General features: G+C 33.4%; 1 protein-coding gene and 1 pseudogene across 6 annotated transcripts; both read left to right on the top strand.

Annotated features, from left to right (window-relative positions):
- The first annotated feature begins 1,618 nt into the window (after positions 1-1,618).
- Positions 1,619-15,743, top strand: LOC115959360 (TMV resistance protein N-like). Of its 6 annotated transcripts, none has more exons than XM_031077726.1 (6): positions 1,619-2,211; positions 6,700-7,783; positions 7,905-8,180; positions 10,393-10,483; positions 11,797-11,924; positions 15,657-15,743. In XM_031077726.1, exons 1-5 carry the CDS (start codon positions 1,694-1,696, stop codon positions 11,901-11,903), a joined length of 2,076 nt encoding a protein of 691 aa, XP_030933586.1. In that variant the 5' UTR covers positions 1,619-1,693; the 3' UTR covers positions 11,904-11,924; positions 15,657-15,743. The 6 variants fall into 6 exon arrangements, with proteins under 6 accessions (XP_030933586.1, XP_030933585.1, XP_030933584.1 ...); XM_031077725.1 differs by having other exon boundaries at positions 15,604-15,684; XM_031077724.1 differs by lacking the exon at positions 15,657-15,743 and having other exon boundaries at positions 11,797-14,214.
- LOC115961884 lies at positions 11,472-19,757 on the top strand (annotated as a pseudogene).
- Positions 19,758-19,868: the final 111 nt, after the last annotated feature.

Raw genomic sequence — 19,868 nt, 5'->3', positions numbered from 1 at the left:
ATACTTTTTTAATTGACTCGCCTGCTAGAGGAAACATAAAAGTAAGTCACTCTAAAAAGGATAAAATAATGTCATGACTCATTGCTACGAAATTTCTAGGAGGCTTGGGATTGGATAGTGATTCTTTTTTATTTTTTTATTTTATCTTTTTTAGAGTGACTTACTTTTATGTTTCCTTTAGCAGTCAAGTCAATTGTCTTTATTTTACCTACTTTCCTCCCATTCCATAGCAAAAGATGAAAAGACCGGAAAAAGCAGGAAACGACGAGGAAGCCAGCCTTTTATACGTGTGAATGATTGACATATGTGAATACCGAACCCCTCTGTCTCACTTCTCTCTCTCTCTCTCTCTCTATATATATATATATAATTATATATATATTAAATCATGCGTTTTTTTCCTTTTTAAGAAAGAAAAAAAAAAAAGAAGAAGAAGCGTGTCATTGCTAGAAAATTTCTCAGAGGTTAAGTTTGTTTAGATATAGCTAAAAATTAAAAATTGAAAACTAAAAAATATGGTAGTAAAATAATTTTTAAATATAAAAATAGTACTATAAAACTTATTTTTAATAAAAAAATTATTAAAAAGTGAAATTTATGAGTTTATAAACAATATACAAGACACACATGTTATTGAAAATTGATTAAAAAGTGAAACTTTTCTGTTAAAAAAAAAAAAAAAAAAAAAAGCAGGAACGCAAACGCGCCTGGGAAGCGCAAAACGCGCTTCCCAAACGCACACTTGGAATTGGATAATGATTTTCTACTGCGCTTCCCAAACGAGCATTGGAATTGGATAATGATTTTCTATTTTTTATTTTATCTTATCCTCTTTATAGGGCTTACTTTTATGTTTCTTTTAGCAGTCAAGTCAATTGTCGTTATTTTACCTACTCTTCCCCCTCCATAGCAAAAGACGAAAAGACCGGAAAAAGCAGGAAACGACGAGGAAGCCAGCCTTTTATACGTGTGAATGGTTGACATATAATGTGAATACCGAACCCCACTGTCTCACTTCTCACTTTTCACTTTTTTCTCTTTTTCTAAGCAAACACGAAAATCACTGTATAAATATGTGTGATTCACAGGCGATGTTCTCTGGTCACTTGCAATTTTAATACCTTTTTTGAGCTTTTCGTCATCTCCACAATATTTCGCAAATCTGTGAACTCACTTTTCAAGCACATCCATCTCTCTTTTTTTTCTTTTTTTTAAATTCTTTTTCTTCCTTCTTGAATTTAGAATATACATAAAATCTGCTTTCTAGCCTTTCTTCTACCGTAATTTATTTTCCTTTAGATTCCAACTCGCCCCCCACCCACTTTTTCTTCAAAAAAAAAAAAAGAAAATTATTTCACAAACCGTAATTTATTTTCCTTTAGATTCCAACTCGGCCCCCACCCACTTTTTCTTCAAAAAAAAAAAGAAAATTATTTCACAAACCGTAATTTATTTTCCTTTAGATTCCAACTCGCCCCCCACCCACTTTTTCTTCAAAAAAAAAAAAAATTATTTCCCTTTGTGTGTTTTTAATTCTTCAAAGCTAATTATTTTCAAAAAAAAAAAAAAATCTTCAAAGCTAATTGAATATTTAATTTTCCCTCAAAATTTTTTTTTTTTGAATATTTAATTACTGCATATCCCTTTGTTGTTGTTGTTGTTGTTGTTGTTGTTTATCTCTAGTATATTTCCAATGGCTTTGATGGTCACAGAAAGCTCCTCCTCCTCTTCACCTTCTTCTTCTTCTACCTCTGGATGCAATTATGAATATGATGCCTTTCTCAGTTTCAGAGGGGCCGAGACCCGCAAAACTTTTACAGATCATCTATACACTGCTTTGAATAAAAAAAGCATATATACATTTAGAGATGATGAACAGCTCGAGCGAGGAACATCCATTAATGAAGAGCTTTCTAAAGCAATAAAAAAATCAAGATTTGCTATCGTTATTCTCTCAAATGACTATGCTTCGTCGAGTTGGTGCTTGACTGAACTAGCAGACATCGTTGAGTGCATGGAAATGAAGAAGCTGACAGTTTTACCGGTTTTCCACTATGTGGATCCTAGTGATGTGAGGAATCAGACGGGGACTTTTGCTGAAGCATTTGCTAAACATGAAGAGCGTTTCAAAGAGACTATTGCAGATGTGGAAAAATGGAGAGTTGCTTTGACAAAAGTTGCTAATGCTGCTGGATGGGATTTACGGGATCAGTAAGTTTTCTTGTGTTTTGTATCCTGAATAATGTTTTTGTTCTTTAGTGCCAACCTTTTAATATTAATATGATTTTTTAATAAAAATATTGGTTGTTTAAAATTGAAATTTCGATGATTATAATAATTATTAAAAGATAATTATTATAATCATGTTTGTAGGTATATTATTCTTCAAAAAATGTTTGTAGATATATTAAACTATATATTCTAGCATTAAATATTTATAATGATTGCATTAATAGACGAAACTATATATTATAACATTTAAAGAAAATATAATATGTCAAAATTTTATTGGAGGGTTTTTTTTTTGAGTAAATATTGGAGGGTTCAAATATAGATTATAGCATAAATTTAATTAATAATATATATTAATGATATATAAAATTGTGAGACTTTAAAATTTTATTTGACACAATATATATATATATATATATATAAAAGTATAAATAAAAAATTTATTTGTCAAGTATGTAATAGACGAATGCTTCAACTAAAAATTACAGTATTAGATACTCTTGATGATTCAATGGTGGAGTCACAAAGAGGTCAAGGGAGCCGTAGCCCCACTAGGCTTGATTTTTTTATTTTATTTTAAATGCAATTATAAATATTTAAAAATTTTAAGTATATTGAAGTTTTGGACCCAAAATTAAATTTTTTGTACTTTTTTTAATTTATTTATTTTATAATGTTCTACAACCTACAATGTTGTTCCAATTCCTAATTTTTTAACCAATTAACTATTAAAGTGACTTCGTTCTATGTTATCACGACAGTTAGAGATATCCTTATGACCTTATCCTTCGTTACACAACGTTTAGAAGACGATGACAATATAAGTTTTATTTATTTATTTATTTTAAACTTTGCTTTTGCAACCAATGGCTAAGTCTTGTCACACATCTTTCACACCGCAGTATAACTCTTCCATATCATGCTATAGGAAAAATATATAAGTTTCTTCCCTAATTGTCTTATTTATTTTCAAAAAAAACTTTTAATCTCCTCGTCACTAAATTTTTAATGGCTAAACTGCAAGCTAAACTTCCAAAATTTGAGAGTGTTTGAATTTTACACTCAAAAATTTCAAAATTTGGATTTTACCTTTTGAAGTTCTATTCCGATGGTCTCAACAGCCCTCCATCTATATTTTCTTTTAAATGTCACATAAATTTGTTACACGAGTTTAATTTATCTAATAAAATAATGTCACATAATTTTTGTAATTTATTAAAATTAAATAATTAAAAATAACATGGTATAATAAAGATGACATGACATCATTTTATTAAATAAACTAAACACGTATTACAAGGTTACGTGGCACTTAATGAAAAATATGGATAAAAATACTACTAATGCAAATAGAATAGAATTTTAGAGAATAAAATTCATATTTTGAAACTTTAAAGTGTAAAATTCAAACATTTCTAAATTTTAGGGATGTAATTTGTAATTTAACTATTATTAATTAATTTCATTTTGTTTAAGGTAAAAAAAAAAAAAAAAGCCTTAACTCTCATAGAGCCTATTGCACTAACACGACAGCACTCTTTATTTATTTACTTATTTATTTTTTTAAATAGCTTCAGTTGTTTTAAGGTAGTTCTTGCAATTCTCTCACTCTCTCTAAACAATATTATAGTGAAAATAAATGGTCAAAAATTCAGTTTACATCTAATAACTTTGTTAAATTGTCATTTCAGTATATTAAGTTCTTCCAATCATTTTTCTCCACCAAAAAAAAAAAAAAAGTTCTTCCAATCATTGTTTTGTTTAAACCCTTATTATGGAGAAAGTTTTACCTGCACGCATCCAATGTATGCAGCAACCCTCTAATAACACGTAGGCATCACAAAGTGGTGGGGCCCACATATTGCAAGACATCCACCCCATATAGCGGATAGATGGTATGTTTTCTCCTTACCCTAGTTTTGCTATTTAAAAGTAAATATAACAATTTATACCAATTTAACCAAATTATTTCATAAAAAAATTAACAACATTACAAAAAAAATAAAAAAATAATCCTTATCTGCTGTAATTTTTATTTTTGATTCAAGCAAAATCTGATTTCTCTCTCTTGCCTCTTTTTTTTTTCTATTCTAAACCCAAATGAACCAAAATTAAGATATTTAAAAGATTAGATATGAGATCAGATTTGGGTGCAGTCAAAACTTGTTTCTCGTTCTCTTATCTTTTCAAATAAAATTAGAACAAAAATCTGAGACTGAGTCCTTCGGAGAAAACAAACCACAAATCACAATCTCCACCTCCAAATATCTAATCTTCAAAATAAAACAATTAAATAATAATTTTTTTTAACAAAGTTTAGCTACAAAATTAGTTGTAGCTTTAAGTTACAACATTATTCAATATTTTTTTATTAGATGTAAATTTTGACAAATCTATCATTGGATTAAATTTTTTTTGTTATATCCTCTTTTCTTGCAAAATTTCTAGAAAATTGAAGATCGATTGCTATGTCATTAATAAATTGTTTAAATTGCAAGTTTTTGTAGTTTAAAATTATCTATAAAATATAACTTTATAGATTATATAGTAAATAATATCCGATTAATTTTAAATTTGACATGTATATTAACAGGGTAAGGAACATACAATTCAATGGTTAGATTTTTAAAATGGTGCGGTTTTTGTCTAGTGCGGACCCGTTACGATCATGACATGTGTCTATTTTTATTGAATAAGGTTGTAGTTTTAAGTTACAGCTAAACTTTATTAAAATTTTTTTTAAAAAAAAAAAATTTAAAATCATCTCTCTCTCTCTTTCTCTCTCATGGGGCTCTTCAGATTTTGGTTGCACTGACTGGGCCGTCGGAACAAATGGAGTTTTCCTTTTGGCGATAACAAAATTACTTTACGAGTCCAGGGACTGTAATTAATATATTCGTTTTTTCATTTTCTTTAATTTAGTTAAATTAATACAATAATATTTAAATAAATTTTTAATACTAAAATTGATGAAACAATGTCGTATTAATTAAGGATATTAACACTCTTCTCCAAATATATATATATATATATATATATATATATATATATTTAAGGATATGAACAAGGTTGTCTTAGCAACAATAGATGGAAAGACTAAAGTGATTGGGCCTACAAAATTATTCAATCCTAATAATAATTTTTTTTTTTTATTTTTTTTTTTATACAAGATAGAATTTCTACTCTAACTTAATCTAAGTGTATATGTATGAGAAACTCTCTCACACCTCACAAGTACTTATACTTGTGGAGTGACCACCACATTAAGGGTGCGTAATTGTCAAATGATAATTTTTAAACTTAAGGTTAAAATAATTTAAGATGCTATTTTTTTTGGAAACAAAAAGACGATATTAATTAGGTAAACTTAATTAGATGAAAAGCAGTAAATATTTAATCATGATTTTGACCCCAAAAAAAATGTTGTTGAACCTTCAAATCTTTTTGAGAAATTTATGATTAGAAAAATGTGTAATTTTTGCAATTAATGAAGACATTTTTTTTTTTTGTTGAGAAGAACTCATTTAGAAAAAGCAATATATTTTTTTTAAGAGGAAGAAAGAGTGTACAAATTTTAATGTTCAAATTCTCTAACCCTATTTCTCAAAAAAAAAAAAAAAAAACTCTAACCCCAACTATTGAATTGAAAAAAAAAAAATTTAGTTTACTTCTAATACTTTTTTAACTAGATATCTCCTATTATTTAAAATATACATTGTCAAGTAGTTGTTATTGGATGATGTGACAATTTCTTATTAAAATGAAAGATATTCTAGTTAAAAAAGTACTGGAGGAAAACTAAACTCTAAAAAAAAAAAGTTACTGATTGACATGTCATTAATCACAAAAAGTAATCTCAATATTTATTTATTATGATTTTTTTTTTTTTTTGAGGATAAACGGCATAATTATGTTGTTGAAATAATGTTAATCACACTCATTTTCATTTTAGTTTGTAAATTTTTTGTAACAAAATTGGTATCATCTAGAAATACCTGCAACAAATGAAAAAAAATCATAGAAATACTAACAACAAATAAAAGAATCGTGAAATTGGTCACTATTTTTTGAAATTGGTCACTATTAAAAGCTCTTGAAGGTGGATTAATTCATACTTAAAGGTGTTTGACACTTTTCAACCGTTCTTCATCAAGATTGCTAATACACTACATAGATCGTATCCACCTAATGATTGCAGTTTCTCTCTTTGCCTCCAACAATAGCTTACCATTTTATACTTTTCTGGAAAACTGCATTGAAAAGCAAAGACAAAAATTGTTTAAGGCAAACACTTGGGCTAGAAGCCCAAATATGTAGCACAAGGTTATTCGGTCTATTTGTAATGCATTTTAATTATTTCAGAAAGAAAAAGAATTCTATTATCTTTATTGAATGAATCTAAATATTGTACATTTGTTGAACCTTTTTATCTCTTTATGGAAACTTATTGTCTTATCTTCGATGCAGATATCAAGCAAAAGTTATTGAAAAGATTGTTGGAGAAATACTTGGTAAATTGAAATCAACATCCTCAATTGTTCCCAGTGATCTTGTTGGAATAAACTCTCGTATGGAGAAACTGGAGAATTTATTAGACATGGGATTGAAAGATACTCTACTTATGGGAATTTGGGGAATGGGTGGAATGGGTAAAACAACTTTAGTAGAAGTTGTTCATGGAAGATTTCTTAATCATTTTGAAGGCAACAGCTTTCTTGCCAATGTTAGAGAACAAGGCAGAGGCCCTGGCCTAGTTTCTTTACAAAAAAAATTGCTTTCTGATATCTTGATTGGAAGGAGCATTGATTTTTCAAATGTTCACTGGGGAAGGGAAGAGATAAGGAAAAGATTAAGTCATAAAAAGGTTCTAATCATTCTTGATGATGTGGATCATCCTAAGCAATTAGAAGCACTAGTAGGTGATAAAAATTGGTTTGGTCCTGGAAGTAGAATTATTATTACAACCAGAGATCAACAACTTTTAATCAAACTTGGAGTGGATAAAATATACCAAATTGAGGAATTAAACAATAATGAAGCTCTTAAACTCTTTAGTCGAAAAGCCTTCAAGAATGACAGTCCTTTAGAAGGTTATGAAGAGTTGTCCCAGGAGTTTATAGATTATGCTAAAGGTGTTCCTTTAGCTCTCGAAGTTTTGGGTTCCTCCTTACCTGAGGGAAATGTAGGTCTATGGAAAAGCACCCTAGATAAAATTGAAGAAAATCCTCCAAAAGGTATTCTAGAGGTGCTTCAAATAAGTTTTGATGGCCTAGAGGAAAGTGAGAAAAATGTATTTCTGGATATTGCTTGTTTCTTTAATAGAGAGTACAAAATAAATATACTACAAACTCTCCATGACCAACTAGACACGGATATAGATGTCCTTTTGAAAAAGTCTCTTATAACTATCTCAGGGGGATATCTTCAAATGCATGATTTATTGCAAAAATTGGGTAGGGTAATTGTTCGTCGTGAATCCATTGAGGAGGCTGGCCGACGCAGTAGGGTTTGGAGTATTAAGGATGTCTTTCATGTACTCAAAGAAAACACAGTAAGTTGATCAGGCAAAATCTTAAACTTTGTGATGGTATATATCTATGCTAATCAAATGAGATTTTGTTAATATCTTGTATGTATTAAACTTATTATTATTATTTGTTTTTTATGACCAGGGAACAGATTTAGTTACAGGCATATTCCTTAATGCACCTCCAAAAAATAAGGAACAATTGAATGCTAAAGTTTTCTCAAACATGAAAAACTTGAGATTACTTAAACTCAGTAATGTGCACCTTCCTCAAGGTCTCAATTATCTTCCTAGTAAGTTGCGTTATATTCATTGGGATGGATATACTTCAGAATCTTTGCCAACAATTTTTGAGCCAAAAGAACTTGTTGAACTTATTATGCCTTGCAGCCTCATGAAACGACTATGGAAAGGAATCAAGGTAAGATTTTTACTAATGCAAAAGCTTTTTTTTTTTTTTTTTAAAAACAAAAATTATATCTATAAGGGTTTAATTTTCTCCATTTTATTGTTGTTTTATAATAGATTTCAGACGAGTTAAAACTCATTGACTTGAGTGACTCTAAAAACTTGATTGAGACTCCAGATTTCAGTGGAGTGCCAAATCTTAAGCAATTGATTCTTCAACGTTGTACAACTTTGTCTAGGATTCATAAGTCTCTTTGGAATCTCAAAAGGCTTATTCGATTGGATTTGAATGGTTGCAAGTGGCTTGAAAGCCTTCCAGACCAGATAAACATGGAATCTCTTGAAGTTTTTATTCTTTCTGGGTGTTCAAGATTGAAGAATTTTCCAAAGAGTGTGGAAAATATGTCACATTTATCCAAACTTGATTTGAGCGAGACTCCTATAAAACATCTACCAGCATTTGTGAAGCATTTAACTGTCCTTATTAATTTGGATCTAAGTAAATGTAGGAATCTTTCAAGTCTTCCTGATGCCAGTTGTCATTTGATATATTTGAAATCTCTCAATTTGTCTGACTGCTCAAAACTTGACAAACTACCAGAGAGCTTGGGAAATATTAAAGGTTTGGAGGTGCTCAATGTAAGTTGTACTGCTATAAGAGAACTACCTTCCTCCATCGGTCTCTTGGAAAAGCTCAAAGTACTAAATTTACTTGGATGTGTAGGGCTATCATATTCTGAATCATTGAATAAGCTCCTACATACTTTATCAGGCTTATGCTCTTTGACCGAACTAGTGCTAACTTCCTGCAATCTTTGGGTAATTCCCGATGTTATCGGTTGCTTGTCGTCTTTAAAAGTATTATATCTTGGAGCAAATTATTTTGTTTGCATTCCTGAAAGCATCATTCAACTAACTAATTTGGATATGCTTTATTTGTATGATTGTACGGATCTTCAATCTTTGCCACGGCTTCCGTTAAATATTAGGAGGATTAATTTGGACGGGTGTATATCACTGGAAACAATACCAATAAGACCAGAATATGATTTTCTGAAGGTGCTTAATCTTGTCAACTGCTTCAAAATAACGGAGGAAGGCTATTATGACATGATTTCAATGATGCTAAGACGTGATTTGATTAAGGTCTCTCTCTCTCTCTCTCTCTCTCTCTCTCTTATGAAGTTCTAAGCATCGTGATTTGTATATTTCAGGATCCTTGTATACCAGGCAGACGGACATTTGCTGTCAACATTCCGGAATGGGCCATAGAGCAAAATGAGGAGGCTTCAGAATATACACAACTGCATGTGAAGTTAGATGACAATTGGAATCAGGTGGGTTCTGTGTCTCTAACAATGCATTCAGATGAATGTAACAAAATTGCGGGAATCTTCATGCGCGCTTCTTTTAGATTCAACCAGCACCATCCACCTGGCGAATACGATGTTAAAGATTGTAAACTTCGTTGGGTTATTGAGGTCAACAAAGAATATTTTGAAGAGTTACAAGAATATTATTCTGTCGTTGGTAAATATAATGTTCGTGAATGGTATGGCCAATGGACGGAATATGTACCCTGTCCACACTTCTATGGGGACTTGAAAAAAGCATCGAGTAAACGCGATGCTAATGGAATCAGTGAAATTAATTGTTTTTTTGATACCACTAGTCCAGGATTGGAGGTTTGGAATTGCGCCGCCTATTTGGTATACGAGCATGACATTGAACAACTCAAACAAATTCAGGCCGAGTCTCAGTCTAGACAATTCATAAAAAGATACCTAGACTATTATGGGGAAGGGGCTGGACCTAGCAGAGAAGGTACCTCCAATAACGTAGGCGTGCCACTGGCCCACTACACCCAAAGAAGATTCGACTCGACTCAACTCCATAATCTAATTGAAGGACTCGATCTGTGTTTCGGAATTGGGATTGGGAATTTATGCATTGTAGGCTTGGTAGCACTGATTGTGAGGAGAGTGAAAGAGGCTAGCTACTAAACATTTTTTAGCTCAATTTTTTTTTGTAAGTAACCATTTTCTCCTCTTTAATTTAATTTAATTTAATTTAATTTTTTCGTGTTATCTGTTTATACTAATATAGCAGTGTTTATTATACACAAACTGTTTAAATACACTCTCAAAAGCAACTGAAATTATGACTTAAGGATATATAAAATAGTTTATGTGCAACAAGTTTAACCTTACTAATATTTACTACAGTTGTTTATAGGAGAATGCAATATATGCATGCCACTCTTGTGTCATAAAATCAAGACCGGAAGAAGAAACTTTGGACTATTTTGTCCTAGAGGTTTGTTCTCTCTCTCTCTCTCTCTCTCTCTCTCTCATGTGAATTGGCTTTTTTCTTTCATTAACTGGAACAAGGGCCCTATATATGGACCAACAGGTATATCTTTTTTATGGGTAGGTATATATATATATTACTGAAATGTGTAGGAGTATTAATTAAGCTCAAATGTATCAAAAATAAATTTTTATATCAAAGAAAAAACAGAAGAAAAAAGAAGAGGAAAAATCTCTCCATGGTTTGTGTTAAGCTCTCACACAATTTCTTTTTCTCCTTCTCCGTCTAAGCCAGCAAAATTTTGTTCAAACAGACAGTGGTGTTTTCAGTTTTATTTGTGTAAAATGGGGTGTGGACCATTTTTTACCTACATACCACACTCTCCTTTACACAGATACATAAGTAATTGTCAGTAACATAGGTTTTATCAATAATATAGTCTATAGGTCCACAGTCCACAACGAAATTTTTAAAAAATAAATTAAAATTTTAACTTGTTAATTTCTTTGGTACTTGTTTCTCAAAAAAAAAAAAAAAAAACTTTGGTTGTTGCTTTATGTGTGGATATACCGGTTTTTAACAAAGTTTTATGGAAAAGAAAACATTAAATAAATTTATAATTAATTATGAATGGTAGATATGGTTATGATCAAAATTAATTTAAAAATACCAAAATCATGATTTTAAAAATTGGATCGGTCAAAAAACCAAAAAAGATTCGGCTTTTAGTTTTTTATCAATTGAACCGGCTGTTTTTACGGTTGTACCACTGATTTTTACAATTTTTATCGGATTGGTTGAAAGTCCAATTCTCAGTTGAAGTGTTGAACCAACTAATCTAATCTGATTTTCATAAACATGAAAAAAAATATAGATTCATTAAAATTTCAATCATAATTTTTTTTAGTAATTGGTTGGCTAATTCAATAGATAGTTTTTGTTTTAGTTGTATTGTGTTGTTTTATCAAATTTCAATATATTAGTCTTTATTTATGCAGATTAAGAGTATATGATACTTTAATGGTTAAAAAGCTACAGGACTACATTTCATAAGTCAGGTACTATTATCTATGGTTGAAATTTTTTAATTCTAGTTGTTATAATTTTATAGATAGAATTTTTTTTTTTAGTTATAAATAGTTTTTAATTATAAATGTCTACTTGAAAATATACATTTGAATATGAACAACTTTAATTATTAAAATAAAAAAAATAAAAAAAAGAGGAAGAAGAATAGAAAAATTAATCTAGTCTCAATAGGTTCTTTAGATAAATTTCTTTAGAAAAATTAATTGGGTCACATTTGTCAATGATTATAGATAATAGAGAAAGAAACAAGCAAATTTGCAATGGTCAAGCAAGACCCAGTAGAACTAGAATCTGCGATGAGCAAGTTCAACCTAAAAGACTCAAGAGTACCCATTGACCCCATGCTTGAAGACACGAGGTGTAATTACCTTTCCTCTGCTTGCAATACTGCCTTTATTACTTTTGAGCTCTTCCTTAAAGTTACTGGCATGTCATCCACCCCCAAGACTTCAACTCACATTAGAATTGCCTCATTTTCAAAAATTGTTGAGGATGAAAACTTCAATAGTTAGCAGAAATTTATACCAAATTTACTTATTTCCTCTATTTAACTTTCCTGTAGATCAAATTTTACAAAGTTGTGTACCTACATTATCTTGGACTTGGTTTTCCTTTTTAGGATGAATGAAATATATGTTATTAAGAAAAACACTCAGAACAAAGCCACACCCAGCATAGTTGTAGCAACAAGACAACTGGACATGATGCAGACAAATTTAAAGCAGAAAAAAAATCAAGTCAAATTTAAAGTAGCTATTCTTAGTGACATCTTGACTCTTACTAGGGCATCAAATACAATCACACCATCACCTAGTAGAGAAATAACAGATGTAGCAAGAAATACCACAGCACTACTACAAAGGACTCCCTGGCTTCACCTGGAGAAAAGATAATGGAATACTATTCCAGCTATTACAGAGGGATATATGTATGCTAGTCTTTGAAATTCCCTCTAGCTGAAATCCTTATACCGATCTCCCATTTCTTCAACTTCTCCTCACTTAAAATATTTCCTTCATAAATTCTGGAATTTCTGTCACTTCATAAATGGTATACCACTCCCCTATTGCTAACTTAGATAAGGAAGCTTTATGGCTCTTAACTTTTAAACATTCCAGCCCCATTCAACAACTTTTTTTTTTTCTAATTTGTTTCAAGAGAGTCTATGAGGCATCTCTTCATAACTTTCCTCCACATTCTTTTTAACAAACTGCATTAAAAAAAATAAAAGGTCTCTTACTTTCTATACAACTTCTGCAGAATTCACAGAAATATCCCCTTGTACCCCCCACTATAAGAGTTTATCCCAAGTGGATAATTTGTTTCTCATAGCAAGCCAAGTGAGAAAGCACGTCTAGGAATGCCGGTAGAAAACCAGATTAGCTTCCACCAATTAAGCTCAGACAACCTCAATGGAACTTGATTCCAGGTTTTCTTAGCTGGTATAGGCCGTCTATCTACTTCTCCAATGTCCATCAGGGAAAAGTGGCTTCTAGACCTAGCTTTTTTCCTCCAATACACTAAAAACTTTTGCCCTAAGACCACTTGCGATATCATATACTACTCTGTAAACATACTTGGTATAAAGAGTATTATCAGGATGCCACAAATCCAGCCATAAGAAAACACACAATTCTCATTAATTGATAAAACTATACAATTCACAGTAAAATGAAACAGTAATCAATAAAATATCTTCCAACAAAGTGAGATTACCTCTTAACAGACTGAAAACTATTTATCTAAGAGATTCTAACAACTTAAAAAACACTGCAATAACAGCCAACTTTACCACAGTTAACTGATTACAGCACTAAGAAATTCCATGCTACATTTTAAATCTAAATCAACAAGTAGTTGAAAAAATATTCTCTAAAATGGCATGTCTCACAACCTTTAGCTTTGAAGTGGTGAACAAAAGACAGCTTGGACCAATCCCTCATAGTCATGAACAATTATCCCCAACCCCGCTTTCAAGTTTGAACGACAGTTACAAGCAAAATTTGCTTTAAGTAGCCTTGTGATGGAGGAAACTTTGGAGAGGGCGGTATCTAATGGTGAGTCTGCTGTTGTTGAGTCTGAATAACTATCAAGTATTCCTTAAACTGCTGAACTACTTGTGGAAGTATGACAGAATGATCTCACCACAGACCATCCACTCGGCACAGGTTTCGAAAAGTCCAGATTTTCCATAAAATTGTGCAGAACAAACACAGCTCATCAGACCATAATTGATCAAATAGCTCATGCAGGAGCCACCAGTGTAATCCCTTGATACTCGGTAATCCCCTGTTACAGGGTCCAATTGTAAAGTTCTCTCCTGCCAAACCAATTGAGCATGTTTGACCATAATGCATGAATAGATTTCTTGATGAGCCCTTCAATGTTCACAGGTATTCTCCATAAGGATCTTTCAACGTTGCAGGTTGTCTTCTGCTGGTTAAGCTCCCTTGCAAACACACGAGTAGATTCCAAATCTAATTTCATAAGCTAGTGCCCAATAAGCCATTTGAGGAGGATTCAGCATTAGACAAAAATTCCTGCACCTGAACTTCTATCTTCAACTCCAAACAATACCAAAACATATGGGACTCTTGGAATATTCTAAATATCATAAGGCATAAATGACTGCCTTAAAAGATCATGCCTCCAGAGTCCATATCTATCAACTCAGCAACCTTAGCTTCTGGATGAAAGTAAATTCAGGTGCTAGTGTCCGCTGAGATTCAGCAGCAGGAAGCCATCTATCTTTGAAAATACAGTCTCTCCATTTCCAATCCTCCAACACAATCCCTGTTTCAGTATTTTCCTTCCAGCTAATACACTCTGCTAAGTGTATGATGGAGCATGACCCAAATTGGCTTGAAGGAAAGAACAGTGTGGATATTACTTGTTCTTCCAAATTTTACTAAGATTGAGTCTAGATCATCCAAAAATTTCCACCCTTGCTTAGCCAACATAACAAGATTAAAAGATTGCAGCTCCCTGAAACCCAATCCACCATTGCGTTTAGAAACACATAAGTTGTCCCATAGCCCAATGCATCTTCTGTTCTGAATGCTTCTGCCTCCACCAATAAGCAGCTGTTGTTTGAGTGAGTTCCTTGCATAACCTCACAGGTAGAGTTGGAAGAAACTCATAACATAGGAAGGGATGGCTTGTATGATTGGCTTTATCAAAACTTCCTTCCCAACAATAGGCAGATTCTTCTCCTTCCAACCGTATAGTCTACTCCAAATGTGGGATTTTATACCTTTCAATGCAGCACGTCTTGAGCAACAAATAAAAGCTGGAACCCCAAATCACGATCAAAACTATTTGTTTCTTGACCAACCAACACAGTTGTAAATAAATCACAGTCAGATTGTTGCACATTTGAACTGAAGAAAACTTGGGTTTTTGCTTTGTTAACAACCAAACCTGAAGGTTTCTCATAACAGCCAAAAACATGAAGAACCTCATCACAGGTCGGACTTGATGCATTCCCAAAGATGACACAAGCATCCGCAAAGAGTAAATGATTCAAACAGGGACCTCCACAACTAGCAGCAGCTCCAGATAATCATTTGGCTTGCAAAGATTGTGTTAATCAGGTTGATAGTCCTGCACAAAGAAGAAAGATATATGGGGAGATAAGGTCACCTTGGTGTAATCCTCTGCTGGAACTGAAAAGTCCTTTGGGAGAACCATTGATTAAAACCAGTATGTAGGAGTAGAGATACACTCCAGAACCAAATTGATCCAGCACTCACCAAAGCCTAACTTCTGCACCATCATTCTTAGAAGAGACCACTTAACATGATCATAAAGCTTTAATCATAATTAAAAATAATAATAATATAATTATGTAACTATTATTATAAGCACTCAGCATTTGTTGAAAGAGTTTTGTGCCAATTTATAGAGTTCATTTAACTTTTGTACGATTTTCTGAAGTGTTATTTTTTTTTTTCAAAGTTTTGAAGGCAACTACTCATGCAGCATACGTGCTCTATATGATTAGCTGATTTCTTCAATTACATGCACAAATTAAACAAGTTCCTAAGATGGCTGAACTCACCAGTGTGTGTCGGTTGGAAATCTGTGGCAGGATTAACACTTGTATGCTGTCCCTGGCCATACTGTATACAGCTTACCTTGAGTTCAAGACAACTACAGCATCATATGGATTTGAATTCCAACCTATTGAGGCCGTGCTTGGACTTGTTGGAGGCAAAATTCATAAGCAGTCTGTCTGTTTGGATGCAGAAAGAGGGTGGAGGCTGCGATACCAGATATTACCAACACAAGTTGGGTTTTTTAACAGCGGCCACAGCAGCATTATGGGATTTCACGCACCACAACCACAACCTAGAGAAAACGAGGAACTGGATGGCCTCAAGTATCCCAAGGAGAGAGTAGATGGGTACGAGCACATTGTGATGGTACCAAGTGCAAAGATGACAAAAGCATGTCTAACACCTGTAACTCAGAAATCATCCTGCATGGGTGGATTTTAAAATTTTATGTCTCTCTGCTTATTGTTGTAATTGGAACATGGATTTCAGCCAGTAAATTGAATGGAAGTCTATTCTTTATTAATCTATTTTAATTAATTTTTCTGCTATAATTTTTCTTTTATATATAGATATTTATTAGTAAAGTAAAATGATTACTTTTTTGTTTGCACTGCGACTAGATTATTTTCATCAAGACAAAAATATAATTCAAATAAAATGTTATATATGTGTGTGTGTGTGTGAGTGAGTGTGTATGTGTGTGTGAGAGAGAGAGAGAGAGACTGCAATATCAGGGATACACCCGGTTGAATAGGGTTGGACGTGTATAAGCTCTACTCATATCATCTCTCACCCTCGAGCACTGGCACCACATTGTTTCTTCTTTATCCAAAAAGTCTTCAATTTGCTTCTTTAGAGTGTTAGCATGCACACCAATCAAAGGATTGGGAGAATGATCAATAACCTGAAGTTCTTGTTCTCCTGTACGAATTTGATTTTAAATATGACCAAAGCAAGTCTCTGCCAACGTCTTCTACAGGCCTACAAATGTTCACAAACTCTATACAAGGGGCTGCCCATCACATTCACAGAAGTCCACACCTCCTCAATTAGTGCTTCACAACTTGGATCAGAAAATTAAGCCATTTCAAAACTAAAAGGCTTCCTTGTACATTGCTGAAGGACCAGAGTCAAGAGGAATAAAAATAACAGATTGGTCTGAACCAGTTGAAGGATCATGCTCAAAAACAGTAGAAGGAAACAACTCAATCCAAGAGGCAGAAGCCAATGCTCTATCCAGGCGAGCACAAGTACATGTAGAATCAAAATCATTGTTACACCAAGTGAGAGGGGAGCCTCTAAAGTCCAACTCAGACTTAGCACAGTCCTCCATTACTCTCCTAAATAATTTAAATTGCCATGATGGTCTAACAGCACCTCCAAAGCTTCATGAGGCCCCAAGAGTTCTTTAAAATCACCTGCACATAACAATGGCAAAGACTGAATTCCATGCAATGCCTTAACAGGGACTAACTCTCCTTATGTTTTGAGGAATCTGGTTGGCCATAAAAACCAGTAAAGAAAGCACCTCCAACATCATTGATAACGGTATCAACATGAGACCGAGATTAAGACGAAACTGTACGATCCACATCCGCAGACCAATACAAAGCAAGGCCACCATAAAGACCAACTTATTCACAGCAAAATCAATAGCAAGAAGTTTGTTTTGGATTAAAAAAGAACCTTCAGATCTTTTTCCTTTTTCAAGTTTTGGATGCTTCATCTCAGGCTGAGAAGAATTGTCCAACTCATTTGCATAAAAATACGTTGCAGAGTAATATGTGAGCCCAAAAAACAACTGGAACATTCTCAGTACCCCTGACATCATCCATAGCCACCCTGTCATCAGTGTTTTCAACTGCTCCAATCAGAGAACCACCATCAGTAGCGGTTGCAGGAACAAAAATTTCAGAAACTGCTTGGTTCATTGATGAAGCACCATCCAGACTAGTGTGAGTCGCATTTTCAGAATCACCCCGTAATGATGGTCCATATTAAGGAGAAGCCTCAGAATGAAGTGCCGAGAGACTCAAACAAAGACAATAGTCTTTGCCCCATGAAAGTAACTACAGGTGATGGTATTCAATGAGATTCAGCAGCAGGAAGCCATCTTACCTTTGAAAATACAGTCTCCCCATTTCCAATCCACCAACACAATCCCTATCTCAATATTTTCCTTCCAGATAATACCTTTCACCAAGTATATGATGGAGCATGACCCAACTTGGCTTGAAGGAAAGAACACTGAGGTTTGTATTTGGCCTTCAAAATTCTTGCTAAGATTGACTCTGGATCATTTAAAAATTTCCACCCTTGCCTAGCCAACATAGCAAGATTAAAAGATTGCAGCTCCCTGAAACCCAATCCACCATTGCATTTAGAAACACATAAGTTGTCCCATTTAGCCCAATGCATCTTCAATTTTGAATGCTTCTGCCCCTACAACTAAGCAGCTGTCATTTGAGTGAGTTCCTTAAATAACCTCAAAGGGAGTTCGAAGAAACACATAAGAAGGGATGGGCTTGTATGGCAGACTTTATCAAAACTTCCTTCCCAGCAATACTTGGGATTTTAAACCTTCAAATGAAGCATGTCTAGAGCGACAAATAAAAGCTGGAACCCCAAATAACAACCAAAACTATTTGTTTATTGACCAACCAACAGAGTTGTAAATGAATCACGGTCAGATTCTGCATATTTGAACTGAAGAAAACTTGGGTTTTTGCTCTGTTAGCAACCTGACATTTTCTCATAACAGTCAAAAACATGAAGAATCTCATCACAAGTCAGACGTGATGCTTTCCCAAAGATTACACAATCGTCTGCAAAGAATAATTGATTCAAACAAGAATCTCTGCAACTAGCGGCAGCTCCAGATAATTGTTTGGATTGCTCAGATTGTGTTACTTGGCTTGATAGTCCTGCACAAAGAAGAAAGATATATGGGGAGATAGGGTCACCTTGGCTTAATTCTCTGCTGGAACTGAAAAAACCTTTTGGAGAACCATCGATTAAAACCAAGTATGTAGCAGTAGAGATACACACGGAACCAAATTGATCCAGCTCTCACCAAATCCTACTTTCTGCATCATCATTCTTAGAAAAAACCACACAACTTGATCATAAAAGCTTTACTAATCATAATAATAATATGTAACTATTATTATAAGCACTCACAATTTGTTGACAGAGTTTTGTGTCAATTTATTGAGTTCATTTGACTTATGTACGATTTTTTTAGTATTACAATTTTTTTTTAAAGGTTTGTCAAATTTAATTTTTAAGCCAAAGAAGGAAACCACTCAGGCAGCATACTTGCTATATATGATTAGCTTATTTCTTCAATTACATGCACAAATTAAACAGGCTCCCTACAGTGGCTGAACTTATCAGTGTGTGTTGGCTGGAAATCCATGGCAGGATTAAAACTTGAATGCTGTCCCCGGCCACACTGTCTACAGCTTACCTTGTGTTCAAGACAACTACAGGGTGATATGTGTTTGAATTCCAACCTATTGTGGCTGTGGTTGGACTTGTTGGAGGTGAAATTCATAAGCAAACTGTCTATTTGGATGCAGAAAGAGAGAAGAGGCAGCGATACCAGATATTACCAATGTGAATTGGGTTTTTTTAACCGTGACCGCAGCAGCATTCTGGTGTTTCAAGCACCACAGCCACAGCCTAGAGAAAACAAGGAGCTGGATGGCCTCAAGTATCCCAGGGAGAGAGTAGATGGGTGGCTGGAGACTGAGTTGGGTGAGTTCTTCAATGGATCAGGAGAAGATCATGGGGAACTTGAAATGAGCATTTTGGAGGTTAAAGGTGGTGACTGGAAGGGTGGCCTCATTCTCCAAGGGATTGAGATAAAGCTAAACCTCAATAGAATTTTGTTGTTTGGATTCAATTTAGTAAGGTGATTAAGGATAAGGCAAAGAATGTGGTATGGGACATTGGACAGCCTTGTGATGAAAAGAATATTAGGAGTGAGATATATAGCACTAGTACAGCACATTGTGATGGTACTAGGTGCAAAGATGACAAAAGCATGTCTAACACCTGGAACTCAGAAATCATCCTGCGTGGGTGGATTTTGAAATTTTGTCTCTCTGGTCAGTGGTTATTGTTGTAATTGGGGCATGGATTTCTGCCAATAAATTGAATGGAAGTCTATGATTTATTAATCTATTTTAATTACTTTTTTCTGTTATAATTTTTCTTTTATATATAGATATTCATTAGTA

The sequence above is a fragment of the Quercus lobata genome, chromosome 9 (genome assembly GCF_001633185.2).
Source record: "Quercus lobata isolate SW786 chromosome 9, ValleyOak3.0 Primary Assembly, whole genome shotgun sequence".
NCBI classification, from domain to species: domain Eukaryota; kingdom Viridiplantae; phylum Streptophyta; class Magnoliopsida; order Fagales; family Fagaceae; genus Quercus; species Quercus lobata.
The sequence above is the reverse complement of the archived record's forward strand: the minus strand, read 5'-3'. Positions and strand labels throughout refer to the sequence as shown.